General features: G+C 37.7%; 1 protein-coding gene across 1 annotated transcript in view; it reads right to left on the bottom strand.

Annotated features, from left to right (window-relative positions):
- Positions 1 to 14,662, bottom strand: part of SH2D4B (SH2 domain containing 4B) — a 57,739-nt gene that overhangs the window by 22,465 nt on the left and 20,612 nt on the right. The window contains exons 4-6 of the mRNA XM_066191552.1: positions 13,331 to 13,475; positions 5,300 to 5,507; positions 4,136 to 4,263 (exon numbers count right to left, since the gene is read on the bottom strand). Of these exons, the coding sequence (XP_066047649.1) occupies positions 4,136 to 4,263; positions 5,300 to 5,507; positions 13,331 to 13,475 (481 nt within the window). The remainder of the gene's footprint in view (positions 1 to 4,135; positions 4,264 to 5,299; positions 5,508 to 13,330; positions 13,476 to 14,662) is intronic.

Raw genomic sequence — 14,662 nt, 5'->3', positions numbered from 1 at the left:
CTAACATCTAAAGTTAAAAATATCAAAATCGTTAAAAGTAACAGCTGACAAACTAATTGGAATGGAAAAAAAAAAAGTGCTGAAACATATCGCAAGCGCAAGAAAAAGGTTAAAGGACAAATGACAGAGCAAACATGGAAATAATACACATTTCAGCCACCAGCAACATGTTGTCAAATACTTGAGGGAGGAAGGGTCTTTAGTTTTGTTGCCACATGGAATTCTACCCAAGTGTCTTATACCTGCAATAAACTGAAAACTACAGTTTTCTAAAGTCTGGGATAGTTTGGCAAAGCTCTTCAACTTACAGGGAAGACTGATAACTTTCCCTTTACTTGGCACAGGTCCCACAGGGGTTTGAAAAGAAAAATACAGTTCAAAGCTAAACTTGGCAAAAACTAGGAATGTGCTCCCCTTTCCAGCTTGTTTGAGAGACAGCTCTCCCATCCTAAACACCAATCTTCTTCCCTGCTTTCAAAGCATATCAGCAACTGGGATCTTGGCAAAGAATGCTCTTAATTCAAATGAACTAAAATCTTTCATACAACTTGATACAACATTAGGATGCCCATATAAATTTTATTCATATGCTTGTACTCATCAATTAGCAGGTAGGAAACCAGAATACAATAATTAACTTTCTGGTTATCACAACGTACAGAATTTACCTTTAATTAAATTTAGACTAATTTCTTAGTTTTCGATGTCAAAAAAATTAAATAATATTTCTTTTCACTCAAACCTAAGGCAACGGTTAGACAATACAAAAGAAACAGAACTGATTACATTAAATTCCAAGATAGTCCTGGTGACACCTTAATCACTGACTCTGATTTTTCTTCACTTTAATAGTTTGAGAATTGAGCATAATTGCACTGTGGCCACAAAGTGGGCATAAGCCACTTTAAAAAAATTTCATTGTGGCACAACCCAAATGAAGTAAAGATCATATCATAATTTTATGATTTAAGACAGGATTAAAGTTTGGTTTAAGTTATAAAAAGCATTTGAAAATAGATAGGGTTTGGTTTTTTTCTTTGCAAACTTAAAAAAATCACTCTAGATTGTAGGGGCAAATGAACTGGGTTTTGGCAGGGATCTATTGTTCAAAGAGAGAAAAAATAATTGAATTTATATCCAGAATTCAGATGTATGTTACAGTTTGTATTTTTAGCATGTCAATTTTTTCAATGAAGAAAACAGTAAAACCTATTTCAAATGAGCTAGAAACACCTGCTTGAATTTAGATAACTGATGATAATTTCAAGATACAAATAGAGATGGATAAAGTTGAAGCTGATATTCATCTAAGAAGTAACTTTTTGTGAATAAAGAAAGGAACATTCTGATTTGAAAAACTTTGTTACTACAGATTTTACTACCCTGCTTCAAAGGAAACATTTTGTTGTGATTCTTCAAACGAAGACAAAAGGAAAACTTCAGGTACATTAAGCATGCCATATGTTACCCTGTTTCATGCACTGTGAAAATGCCCCAGAAAATGTGTATTTTTAAACAGAATCCAGATTGGTTTGATGACTTAAAGTGGAAAATAAGCCAAATATATGATGACAAAGACATTTGCATTATTATTTGTACTTTGCTACTTTCGCTACACACATCTGTTTCAAGGCTTCATCTGTGTTTAACTAGAATTAGTTTTATATCCACAGTACAATTTGAGGACAGTGAATCAGCTAATGTTTAACTTCAGTTAAAAAGCTGAACAGCCTGACAGTCAAAGCAGGCAAGCCAAGCTCTACTGAACCTGGCATAAACGTGTAATTCTGTAATAAACTGGTACCTACTTTTTCAGTACTGCTGCAATAGCTATCTTAGTGCATTGCATTCAAAAAGCCCGTGGGCGTGAGGCAGAATATTAAACTCCCATTTTACGGTCCAAAACTGACATATAAGAAAATACCAAAGTTGCTCAAGGATGTGGAGGACCTGATTATACCTGTTCTGAGAGATGCTTGAGGTGCCCCAGTGGCCCGAGTTCTCAGCTGCAGTTCTGGGCTTTGCAGAATGTACTTTCATTTGTACTGCCAATTTCTTATACAAGTCAAATATATTCTGCTGTATTCTTTTTCCACAGACAAAAATCATTAAAAAACCATACATAATGTCCTGGATCCCTGAATACAATACAAAATAACTGGAGGGCCAGGAGTTGGACTTGATAATCCTTGTAGGTCCCTTCCAACTCCTTATAATATGTGATTTTGTTTGTTGGGTTTTCCGCAGAGTTTGTGTCCATTACAAACTGCAACAGAGACACCACGTAACTCTACCAAACACTGCCTACTGCATCTATACTAACCTCTTTAGATTCCACCACTGCAGAAGAGTTACAAGGTAGTGGAGCTGTTCACAATTTACAATTGTAACAGTTAATCTGACCAGAGCTGCAGAAGCCAGAACAACTCATGCAGCAAAGGTACCAAAGCAGCACTCACATGGGTCCCTGCAAAGAAAACCACTGAGTTTTAGGCTGGGAGTGTATCTTGGTTATCTTTGTCAGACTCTTGGAGTAAAAGAAGGAAAAATTAGGTACTTTTCTCACTTTTACAAGTCATTGAATTCAATTTCTCAAGGTATGAAGAGCAGGACCTGAGAAATTAAAGAATTTTCATGTATGTCTCAATTCTTGCTGTGATTAACAGACTTATCCAAAAGCCACCAAAATTAGTAGAAAGATTGCACAGACATTGGCTCAAGCCCAGATACCTCCTTAACTTTAAGCATAAATTATGTTCATAACTCCTCAGAGCAATTTATATAGATGTTACCTTCCCACATGCAGGAAAAAACATTTATCAGTGGATCATACAGAAAGATCCTGGTTGGAAGCACTTTTGGCAAATGTCCACAAATGAAATTTTAATCAATTTGTCTCAGAAAGCAACCACACCAAATGTCTTCTCTAAGAAACAAACAACACTGTCTGCATCATTGTTCATAAGAAATAAAAGTATTTAGCATTTACAAGCTATACATGACTGACTTCAGTGTCTTTGACTAATTAAGCCAATGAAAATAGCAGCTTGTTGATCTCTTTTAACTCATAAGGATTTGTACATCATAACAGAAATCTGAAATATATTAAACACTAAACTAATTCAGAATCCTTCACTGGTTCACTTCAGAACGCCCACACATCTTCATCCTAGGCTTAGAGACTCATGAATCAGACGAGGGTCAGCTTAGTGCTTTGAACAAAGCAATAGACTCATCAAAAGCAGCAATGGAAAACAAATTGAAATTTAACTTTTTAGTCCCTCAGTTATGTCAGCTTTTAAGCCAGAACTCTTCTTTTTTTATGTCTAAGAATACTGAATATAAAGATCATTGTTAATACCTACAAAAATAAGATATCTTACCTGTGAATTTGATATCAAATATTCAGCTGCATTGCAAATGCTATACAAAGGAAAAGTCTCAGAGATGCAACCAACTCCGGCAGATAAGACAGCAAATTTTGGATCTGCACATTTCCCATTTCAGGAAAACTGCCTAAAATTATACACTCTCAATTATTTTTAAGGAAAAAAATTAATACTTTTTGTTTGAAATAGAAAGCAAGAAATAAAAATATTCTGTCCCAGTTTATAAAGTATAACAAGGATTAAAAATATATGAGTTCAAGTCATTCTTGCAAATCAGGTAAATCAAAAACTTGAACATCAGTCATCTACATACCACATCATTGCCTCATTTTCCAGTTAATTTTGGAGTACTCCTCACCCTATCTTGGTCTCGGTACTCTTGCTTGGCTTGCTATTGTGCAGCAAGTGTGTTTTGGACAAAATATTCCTGAAAAAACTTTGGTGATACAATATTTGGTCCCAAATTAGCCTACTTAATTGCTAAAAAGAAAATGGGAAAATCATATGCTAACAGTAGGAAAGATGCAAAAGTGTGGTTTTAACAGGCACTTGGTTTTACCATGCCAGTAGGCTTGGCGTTTTTGGGAAAATTGGTTTTACAAGGTCAGTAGGCTCGGCTTTTTTGGGAAAATCGGTTTCACGAGGTCAGTAGGCTTTGCTTTTTTGGGATGGAAGCTGGCAAGATTCATTTCCCGAGCAGATGCTCACAGCTCTGTTACACAAGAAATGAGGGATGAGGGAATTACCATGGAACCACTGAGCAATCCTGTTGGTGTTCCTCTCAAAGCCAGCCCTCCTGGGGATCTGCTCCTCCTTGAACCAGCGAATGATGACATCCCGAGAGAGGGGCCGAGAAGGGCGCTCCCAGATCTTACTGCACAGGGAGACAGAGCATCAACAGCATAGGAGAACAAGGGACAGTATAAATATTCATCTGTCTTGCATATTTATGAAACATACAGCTGCAAAATGGTCACCTTAACTTCTGCTCAGTACAACTCACTGAACATCTTTAACTTTTTAAAATTTGTTAAAATTACTTTGTGTTTTTATGGAAACCACGGTGGTGTGGTTTTTAAATTTGCAATGGCACCTTAAACATTTTCTTACAGAATTTAAATTGAAAAAACAATTTACTACAATGGACATTTCAGCCAGCTTTCCTTTCCCACCTCATTTTTATTCCAATGTAAATATTGACAAGCAACCCTTTTTCCTTGAGTATAATCCTTTTTACTGGCAAAAACCCCTAAATCAGTATCAACTAGCACTGTGTGTCCAAACAGAAACCACTAAGCACAACAGAGGGATTTTGTTTAAACTTTTATGTTTCCTTTGCATTCTCTACTTGACAGCCTGCGTTTCGCTTTCTACTACTTTCTATGTGTTTTGGCTAGTAGGAATCATCCTCCAGTTTGGATTCTTCTCCTCTACTGCAATTAATTGTGCTCCCTAAATAGTCAAATGAAAGATGAAGCCACAAAAAACTAAAAGCTTCTGAAACTTACAACTGCTCTCCATTAAAAAAAAAAAAAAAAAAAAAAAAAAAAAAAAAAAAAAAAGGCAGCAAGCTGTTAGGCAGCAGGCAGTTTCAGGCTTGAGGCTTAAGACTTGCCTAAGAATCCGTCCATTTGACTTCCCTATATCACAGCCTCACATACTGATCTCATACTGTCTTTTCAAGGAGTCATTTCTGTGTGAATTGTAAGAAATCTGCCTGAAGATAAATGGCATTTAGTTCACATTAAATCTGTTTTTCTTCTCCTTTAAAGGTTCTTTTTTCTGATCGTCAGGAAACAGCAAGACTGAGGACTCCCAAAACCTGAAGATTCACTTGCAGAAATGGTGGGGTTTGGAGAGTGAGCAATACAAGAGAAAACTGTTTCAAAACCACTCCAGCACAAACCAACCTGGACGCTGCAGGAGACAGCAAAGGGCTCGCGCTGTTGTTGTTCAGTTTGATCTCCTGATCATTGCTCAGGTTTGTCCCCTGGAACAGATGGCTCAGGCCAGCCACTCTTCCCTTCTGGATGGCTCGCAGGGACTGCCTTCGGTACTCGTCCCGCGCCCGGCGCGCCTTGTGGCTCCTCTCCTCATCAGCAGCCTTGGAGCGGCGCACTGGGAGGAATGAATGCAGGAGAGATTTAGAAATACAAACAGCCATTCACCCCTCTGCTCACTGAGCAGCTTAGTTATTCCTATATCAGCTGACAGTTATTCCTGTATCAGCTGGTTTTAAGAATGTATAAATTGCAATGCATTACCAAAGGTGGATAACTGGATGACTTCCCTTGGGAAGTCATGGGCCCACCTCTAGTAGAAGCCTCAAATTATCAATGATCTGACCACTACTGGCAATAACTGAGCCTCTACATATCGTGATTAAATCTGACACTTCTTTTGGCTGTAATAAGAGAAATTCTGCTTGGGGACATCTTTTCCCCTGGAAGTGCACCAAGTTCTCTGTTTCAAGAAAGGATGTTAATTACTGCTTAAAATTAAGTCTGTGTCTAACAGTGTTCTTCGCCACTGCGAACATAACTGGAATTGAGGGGTCGACTCCCAAAATTTACCATTATAAAAACTGACACGTAAGCTGCACTGTGGCAGTGCCGTTTGCTTTATGAAAGGCACATACTATCTTTATCACGGTACTTATAGTCACAGGCATCTCCAACTTGAAATTCTCAGTCTAAAAATGGTTTCAGTAACAATGGATAAATTAATAGCCATTGGAAATGGCATGATGATGCTATGGATGGGGTTGCCTCACACTTTGATCTCTGAAATTGTATATAGAGAGCCAGAATTTGTACTGGAAGATTTAATACACACCTAACAATGGCACTGACCAGGGAGTTACCCATTTCTGTAACCTGAAATGAGACTCCTGCTCTGGCCACTGCGGTTCAGGCATCTTTCACTAAAGCTTCTTAATTTTAAAATTAATGTTCCAACAATCCTGTCTTTGATATGGTATAACTTAAATGCACCAAGAATGCTACTGAAAATATTCGCCATCTTATCGACTCTTTTCTGGTGCCTCAAGCCCCATTTGGATGATGTTTTTGAGTCACAAATAACTGCAGGCAGGCACATTATTCCAGTGCAAAACAAACCTCTAACAGGCAGTGAGGCAAACATTAAAGAAGCTAGCTATGGCCTCCAGTAGCAATTATCAATCCTGCCATGACTATCCTGGCTTAGATCATACCCAGTTCATAAAGTGAACACTCTATTTCCTACTCCCCTGTGACTGTACCTGTGACTAGGAATGCATGATATAATACCAGACAGCTGCATTTCATTAGTCTGCTTGCATCCCTCTGGTTTGTACTTCCCATTTAAAGCAGGCAGAAGTGTAACTGGATTTAACTTCCAAATTCTAAGAAGGTTTAATGGAATCAAGAAATAAAAACACTCAAAGCCAAATGAAATGAAATAAAACCTTGTGGGCAAATGAGAGAGAGGAAAAAGACCTTTAAGCTTAGAATTATATAATAGTATCATAAGCTGAAAGTAATGCAGGACTAAAAGCTCATCAAGATAACATAATAAAAGAGTCATAGATGCTTCATATGTATGCAACTGGCAGGATTTCAGTTACACTTAACTACATACCCTGAAGTTTTGGCTAAACACAGTAATGAAAAATGCACTGTGCAGGAAACACAAGTAACAGACTTCACTGTTTATGTTACAGTTTGTTATTTTTAAGGGTATATAATGTCATTACTTATACTGCTTCAATGGCTCCAGTATTTCTGTGATTTATCCCTTATAAAGCCACTCAGTAATGGTCACTTTAAACATGCACTTTGTGCTTGCAACACAAGGAGAGGCCGCGAGGAAGATGACTGCAATGCAACTTTGCAAGACATCTAGAAATCTTCAACTGTTTATCACCATTACAATATTCAGATTGAGGGCAGACTGCCTAGAGCTTTCTGAGACCCTTTTCTACTGAAGTACAGGCTGCCTGGAAATGAGAAAGGTAAGGTATCTTCATGCCCCACTTTCCTCAATAATAGGCAGTCTTTCCAATAGACATTCCTACTCCATTTTTGCTAGCCAACAAATCTGTACCATCAGAAATCAGTGACCCAGAATACATTATCCCAAACTATCAAACTTTAGTACTTCTTATCACAAAAGTATGAGGTGAGGTAGCATAGTTTGCAACTGTTAAATGTCAATATTCAGAAAACCTTTTGAAAGTATGACATGCAGCCCTCCCTATGCATACATATGTGTGTGTACATGTATGTGTGTTCATAATTTATGTACACACCCATACGTGTCTATATGTGTCTGTGTACACATAAGGATAGGGAAGGCGACGTGTAAATATTGAGATTTTATATACAGAATCATCTGGTTCACATTATGAAGAGTTTTTACTGAAATTTCCCGGTGGAGGTATCTGAATTGTATCATGGACCATAGGAATGCATAGGATCTCCTAATCCATTTTTTCTCATTATTGGACTCCTGATTTTCTCCCTATCCCCGTCCTTGTAGTTATTCCCAAAAACATCCTTCTCTTTCCTCTGCCTTTAGAAGTTGTCTAGTACAGCTTCAACTGTGGACCTGTGTTCCTAGGTTTTCCTAAGCTTCTTTTAATATCTGATTGGTCAAGGGGCTTTTTGAGCAAATAATCAAAGTCACTGGCATCAATAACCATGTTTGGTGTCTGGAAATAGTATTGGGGTTAAAGCCATCCCAGTCAGGAATCTACAGAAATGTTTTTCACTATACCCCAGACAAAGTGATAAATACCACATGAACCATCCTCCCATACTGACACTTCCCACAAATTTATTTAACTTGAGAAAGTCACTCAAAGTCTGTAGGTAAATCTGGATATATTTTTGTAGAAGGTTTTTCTTACAGTAGAATTTCATGACTATTCAGATTCCTCTCTATGGCTTTGAACTGTCTCACTAGGAGGGAGAACTTTATGTCTGGATCAAGTCTAGCACAAATATTTTAAGATTGAAGAAGCCAAAATTCTACATTACTTGTATTGCCAGACATGTTGTAACCTTTCCAGTAACAAGAAAGCAAAAGTAGTCAGGACTTCTAGCATTGACTTAAGTAGAAACAGATTAGTTTTCTAAGTTGGCTGTCCTTTTACAGTAAATTTACTTCTGGCATGACCCCTGTGAAAAACACTAGTAGTGTAGTCAGTCAGTATTCTCAGTGGGGAGATCAGATATCTGGAAAAAAACCCTAAAAGCTCTGAATCACCATAACAAATCCATATGTCTAGCATAAAGAATTACTACAAATAATAATTTACATACTCTTACATAATTCTTTTATTTCATGGAATAATGTAAGGACTGGCAAGATGGGGAAATAAGGAATTCGTCAATGGGAGATTTACAGTTCAGTCAGCTCCAAGACTAGTTTTCTCTTCTGGTGTGAGTGATACCAACAACAGGAACATCCTCCAGTGCTCATAAAATGAAGAAATTTCTGCCCTCATGGATCTGGAGCTTGTGTAGAAATGCCTGAGCTGCTCAGAGAAGTGAGTACCACAGTGATTGCAGCCTCAGCACAGCAGACCAAAAATGGGTGATCAAATCCTCCTGGAAACTTGGTAAATACATCCAAGACAGGTCCACGCTGCCATCATTATCTGGTTGTCATTGCTAGAAGTGAACGGTTTAAAGCCAGCTCAGACATGTCTCTGCGACATGCAGTGTGAACATCCTCTTAACTACAAAGAGTAAACCACAAATCTGGGTATGCAGGGGCTCCATGGCTCCTGGAGGGGTTGGCTTGGGTTCACCTTGTCTTCCGTGAACAGTTTATGAGAATCTATTCTTTCTCTATGCTAGCCTAAGGTGCCTTTTGTCTTCTATATATTTTTAGGATTGGGAAATCCCTATTAGAAGTCCCAGCAAAATTCTAATACCAAATCTTTTGACATAGATGAGGATTAATTCATACTGCACTGCAGCTGAACTTGATCAAATAATTTGTGCAAGACTAGGACCTCTCCATTTTCTATAATCTATTTTGTGCTTTTGAAGAGCTTTGATTTACAGTCAGAGATGTAGAAGCTGAAAAAACCCCAAACATAAGCTTTGAATGTGCATCAGAATTTTAAAATTATTTTGTTTTAGCTTTCCCCTCATTAAAAATTCTTGGAAGCTTGTTAATGACCTATTCAAAATTACTAACTAATAGAGAAAATTCAATCTTCAGATTTTCTGAGTTCATATACAAATCACACAGTGTTTTTTTTTTCCCTTTCCTAAGTGGAAAATATAACATCCCACAAATATTCTGCAATGTGGCTTCAGTTCAGCAATATTATCTGAAGGCACACAAATAATCCCATTCCTATTCAACAATGCACTGTGAGACCTATTAGAGTTCAGAGGACACATATATGTAAGGTGGAGCACTTGCTTAGTTAATGCACAGCTAAACTCGAGACCACTCACTTGAAAATTCTGCATTTTATCCATGCTCCTGCCACTAAACTCACTTGAATTTTTTGGGGAACATAAACACCCAATGAATTCCTTTAAAACTCAGGCAAAAATAAATTCATAAACACATTTGTAGAAGAACATAAAAATACAACAATATAAAAGAAGCTATAATGAGTCAGCCTGGTATCCTCCTTCCAAGAGAGACTGAAAGTAGGTGCTCAGGGAAAGGCAAAAGAATAGATCAACTCATTCATCTCTGTCTACATTTTTACTGGAATATTTTTTTTCTGGAGATGAATAAAGCTGGTCAGATAGTATCTGAGCACTTCCCTGCCTGATGCAGTGTGGAGGGCTTTGTAAGTGTATTAACAGAATGCACTTACAATATTCAATCAGATGAATATTCATGCTACAGCTTTTCCTATCGTGTTTCACAGGTTCTTTTTTTGCCTTCACAAAGAGGGACCACACTTAAATAAACTAGAAACCTAAAAATGGGACAGCACACAGAAATGTCCAAAACTAATGAGAATACATACCCTCTGCTATCCAAGTTTAGTTTTGCTTCCTAGTTTCAAAAACAAGAGTTTTGAACAGTAGACTCTCTGAATAAGTCTTCCAACATTCATCTTTTCACTTGCCAACCAATATCCCTGCTCAACTTATTAACCTACAACTGCCCTCTAAAATACCCCAATATATATCTTTTATATGAAATCAAAGTGTGTAATTGCTCTTACAACATCATTTTTCCCTTTTAGCACCGATTTCCCAAGTTATTCTACATTTGTTATTTAGTATACGAAAAAGCCCTAAAATCATGTATTTCAATTAACACAGTAGTTCTATGGGCCATTATTGTTCTTTGGCAAACAGCAGAAGCAAACTGAACCAAACAACAGAAACTAATATTAGCACCACTTTGCTTAATGCCTTGGCAATAAACAGCTGAGGGATAATGTGATGAGGAGAGATGAATCCCCATCACATCCTGAATTCCATCTACTGAACAAATGAGTGGTGTCATCAATATCATTGCTGCATTTCTGTCCCAGTTCCTGCTTCAGCACTGCTATGCCCCTGCAGCACTGAGCCCCGCCTCTGTGGAACAGGGCAGGGCTCTCTACAAGGAGGCAAGACCCAAAGAAGCCTAGCCTTGTTCCTAATAGGCAATATGGTCTCCACTGCAGGCTTGTAGAGGCAAAAAAAAAAAAAAAAAAAAAAAAAAAAAAAAAAAAATTACATCTGCTTGTAATTCTCTTAGGCATTCGTGCATTTATTTATTACTTAGAAAAACCTGACTCTGAGACAGCTCTGCCTAACTTCACTAAATTTCCTCTCAGTGCCCAACAGGAATACTTGCAGACAAAATGGAAGGATTACCATAAAAAGAAAAAAAAATCTGAAACTGAAATAAAAAATGAAAAATCTGGTGAACCTGAGGTGCTAATTAATTTCATAGCAATTTCAGATGTTCCCGCTTCCAAATATTTGTTACTATCTGCTGCACATTTGGCCTCCTGCAGTAAAGTTAAGGAAATGGAAAATATTAATATGCCTGAGGAAACTCAGTGCAAAGTTTGATAGTGTAGTCTAAACCAGCCAGCAACTGGTCTCAGATAAGGCACTAAACACTGCATCTTCCTATCTTCAGTTGTCACACCCATTTGCTAATGGAGTACGGTTCTGAGCCCTCAAACCAACGGGGATAAATTGACACACTGAGATAAGCGTAAGAGGATAAACAAGGATATGGTACACTCTAGTCATTAGTCTGCAGTTAGCTTAATGCTAAATCAATTACTGCTAACAGCATAACTCTGGCAGCACAGAATTTACAGCAGGCTGCAAACCCAGCAGCCAGAGAAAAGGTGCTGAGCTTTTGCTCTGCCCCAGCAGGGTTGGTGACCGGGCTCAGCAGGTCCAGGTCCCCTGAGCTGTCCTTGGTCACCTTTGGGTGAGGGGACAGGCCTGCAGGCACACAGACTGGAGGCGACAGAATTCCTCCAGAGCGTACAGAACACCCCAAAGCATTCAGAAGAATATGTACGGGTGGCAGACTATCCCCACCAGCACGTGATGCAGTCACAAGTGTTTTAACAGACCAAAAATGCCATTACAGAACTCACGGTCAAAACCTTTCATAGCTTAGTCCTTTTTCTCACTCCCTTCTCCCATCATTATTCTATTGCGTTTTTGATGCCTATCCCTGCACAAACAGCATTCCTCAAGAAAACAGAGGCAATCATTTAAAACATCAGTTACCTCATTAATGTAGTAGTAAGAAAATGACACCTGGTTTTAGTAGTGTTTTGTTTTATTTCAGTGTAAAGGTAACCCAGATTCATTTTTTTCTTTTAACAACATGGTTGAAATGTGTTCTCTTTTCTTATGTAGTGTCAAAGAAATCCTAAAGTGCATAATGCCATCCTCTATGCTGGGTTGACAGCTGATGCTGATTTTCTGCAGAATTAAAGGGCCACTTTTCCCCAGCTCACATTGCTCTCAAATACCCAAAATACAGAAAGTTAGTTTTTCTTTCCATATAAGCATGTACGCCTGGATTTAGATAGCTCTCCAGAAAATAATTACTTTATCTTTATTGACAATGTAATATACAGAAGCTTTATTGATCAAAATTAACATACCCTGTTATGAGCTTGGAAAATGGCACCAGTGTATCTTATAGATTTAATTAATCTTGTACAGAATTTTTCATTATCAGATCAATTCCAGGTAATAGCACTTCAGTAATTAGTCCTCAGGAATTAATGAAGTGATGACTAAAGCCATTAAATAAACTAATTGTCTATTTTGAAATTTATTCATAATGTAAACCTTGACTTGTCTACAGTATTAATATATACATCTATACGCTAATATAGTTGCTTTGTTCCTTATAGGCTTTTAAAAATAACCAAAAAAATAAGAAATTAATCACAATTATGATATTCATAAAGAATTTCAGGCTGTCTAAAAAGGAGCAGTACTTCCCTAGAGTGAGATCATCACCGTCATCAGGTGGTTTTTTAGAGCAACAATCTAAGTATGACTTACTGTAATCTTTTGGAATGAAGTGAGTGTCAGCATAGATATCCAAGCTTCACCCCACTACCATATGGAAGCAATTAAAATACTGATGAAGATAGATTTTCTCTCTTCAGAGATAGCTGAGGACAAGCTGTCAAAATAACTGTGCCCTGAGTTAATATTACTAAGCCAAAACTGTTAATTAAGTACATTAGACAGAATTTAATGATCTCAGTCATTGTACACAAAAAAAAAAAATTTCTATAAGGCATTGACACAGATTCAGAAAGAAATCCAAAACTTCTGTTTGTCATTTTAAGCTGGCAATTATCACCAAAATAATACAGCACTTTGTATTGCTCTAGGTAGAAGAGATTTTTTGGCCACACCTCCTCCATTCTGCAAGTGTCCTTTTATCTGCTTTCAGAAAAACAGTAATGCTGTGGAGGTAGCTTTACTCACACTGTTCTTCCCACTCCTGGTCATCGTCGCTGTGCTGACTGTGCTGCTGAGCTTGCTTGAGGCTCAGGTACAGCTCCTTTGCCCGGATTTCTTCCTGCTGCCTGATTAGCTCCTCACCTTTCTGTCTTTCCTCTTCTTCTCTTTTCTAGAGAAAACGAAGTGAGCCAGAAGTGACTAAAGAGGAAGAATGAGACACTGCTTCAGCTGCTTCCTACCACAGAGAAGTTGCATTACCTTGGAGAAATCACTATCTCTTCTAACTTTGGGCCTCCCACCACAGTGATGCTCAACAGGCATCACTGAATTTTCCCACCTCTTAGGAATTCCTGAGGAGGGTACATTTTGAGACCACAGGTATCACAGCAATGAGGAGCACGTAAGCATCTAAGATCTGAAAACTATACAGAAAACATTTTATCCCGTGGCACCAAAGCCTGTGCTATCCCATAAGCAAAGCTTGATTTAAATCCATGTGTACCCCCACTGAAGATACTGTTGCCTTCGAGCACTACACACATCATCCACAGAGCCTTGGAATTCAGGAACTGATTTATTATTGTTCTTGCTTTAGCAACTGTCCCAATGTGTCATCATAGCCAACACAGGGAATATTTTCCAAAAATTAAGATCACTGCATTCTGGAGGGAAAGGCAGTTCCTTCAGCACACAGCAGTCACTTTGCAAAATGTAACTAAGACTAACATGCCAAGAAAGTTCCCTTCCAAGAAAACCTTAAAAGAGATGGAAATCTGAGAAAGATTGCTTCTGCAGTTGGCCTCCCTCACACTATCAATAAAATAGGAGCTCAATTAATGCAGACTTGGAATCTGTACCTCTTTTCCAATGAATTTTCCCAAATCCCTTAGGTAGTGAAGAATCAGATTTAAATCATATAGTTTAATTGAAGCCCACAAAAACCTCAAAATTGAACATCATTAAGTATTATTCATATTATTGAAATAACTTGAATCACAAATAAAACCAAACTTTTTATTGAATTTTATAATGGAACCACCACTATACCTTTATGGGTAACAAACTTACAGGTAAGGGGTTTTTTTATAAATCGCTGAGTAAAATCACCGTAATTACTGTCTTAATTACCTGACCTAGTCTATAAGGCAAACCCAAAGTAGATTGTTGCAAAATGCTAATCCTATAAAATTTCTAGGGGGAATGTTAAGAGTCCAACCTTCAATGTTATATGATTCTATGAACAACACATTAGGGTGCTCCCATTATTTTTGAGAAAGAAAAGCTTTTTATGGTTCTTCAGTCAATTCTAATGCTACTATCTTGGATTATTTCTAACATCTCCTTCCATTGTTATTT

This window comes from Chamaea fasciata, unplaced genomic scaffold (assembly GCF_029207755.1).
Source record: "Chamaea fasciata isolate MVZ Bird 193981 ecotype frontalis unplaced genomic scaffold, bChaFas1.0.hap1 SCAF_9, whole genome shotgun sequence".
NCBI classification, from domain to species: Eukaryota; Metazoa; Chordata; class Aves; order Passeriformes; family Sylviidae; genus Chamaea; species Chamaea fasciata.
The sequence above is the reverse complement of the archived record's forward strand: the minus strand, read 5'-3'. Positions and strand labels throughout refer to the sequence as shown.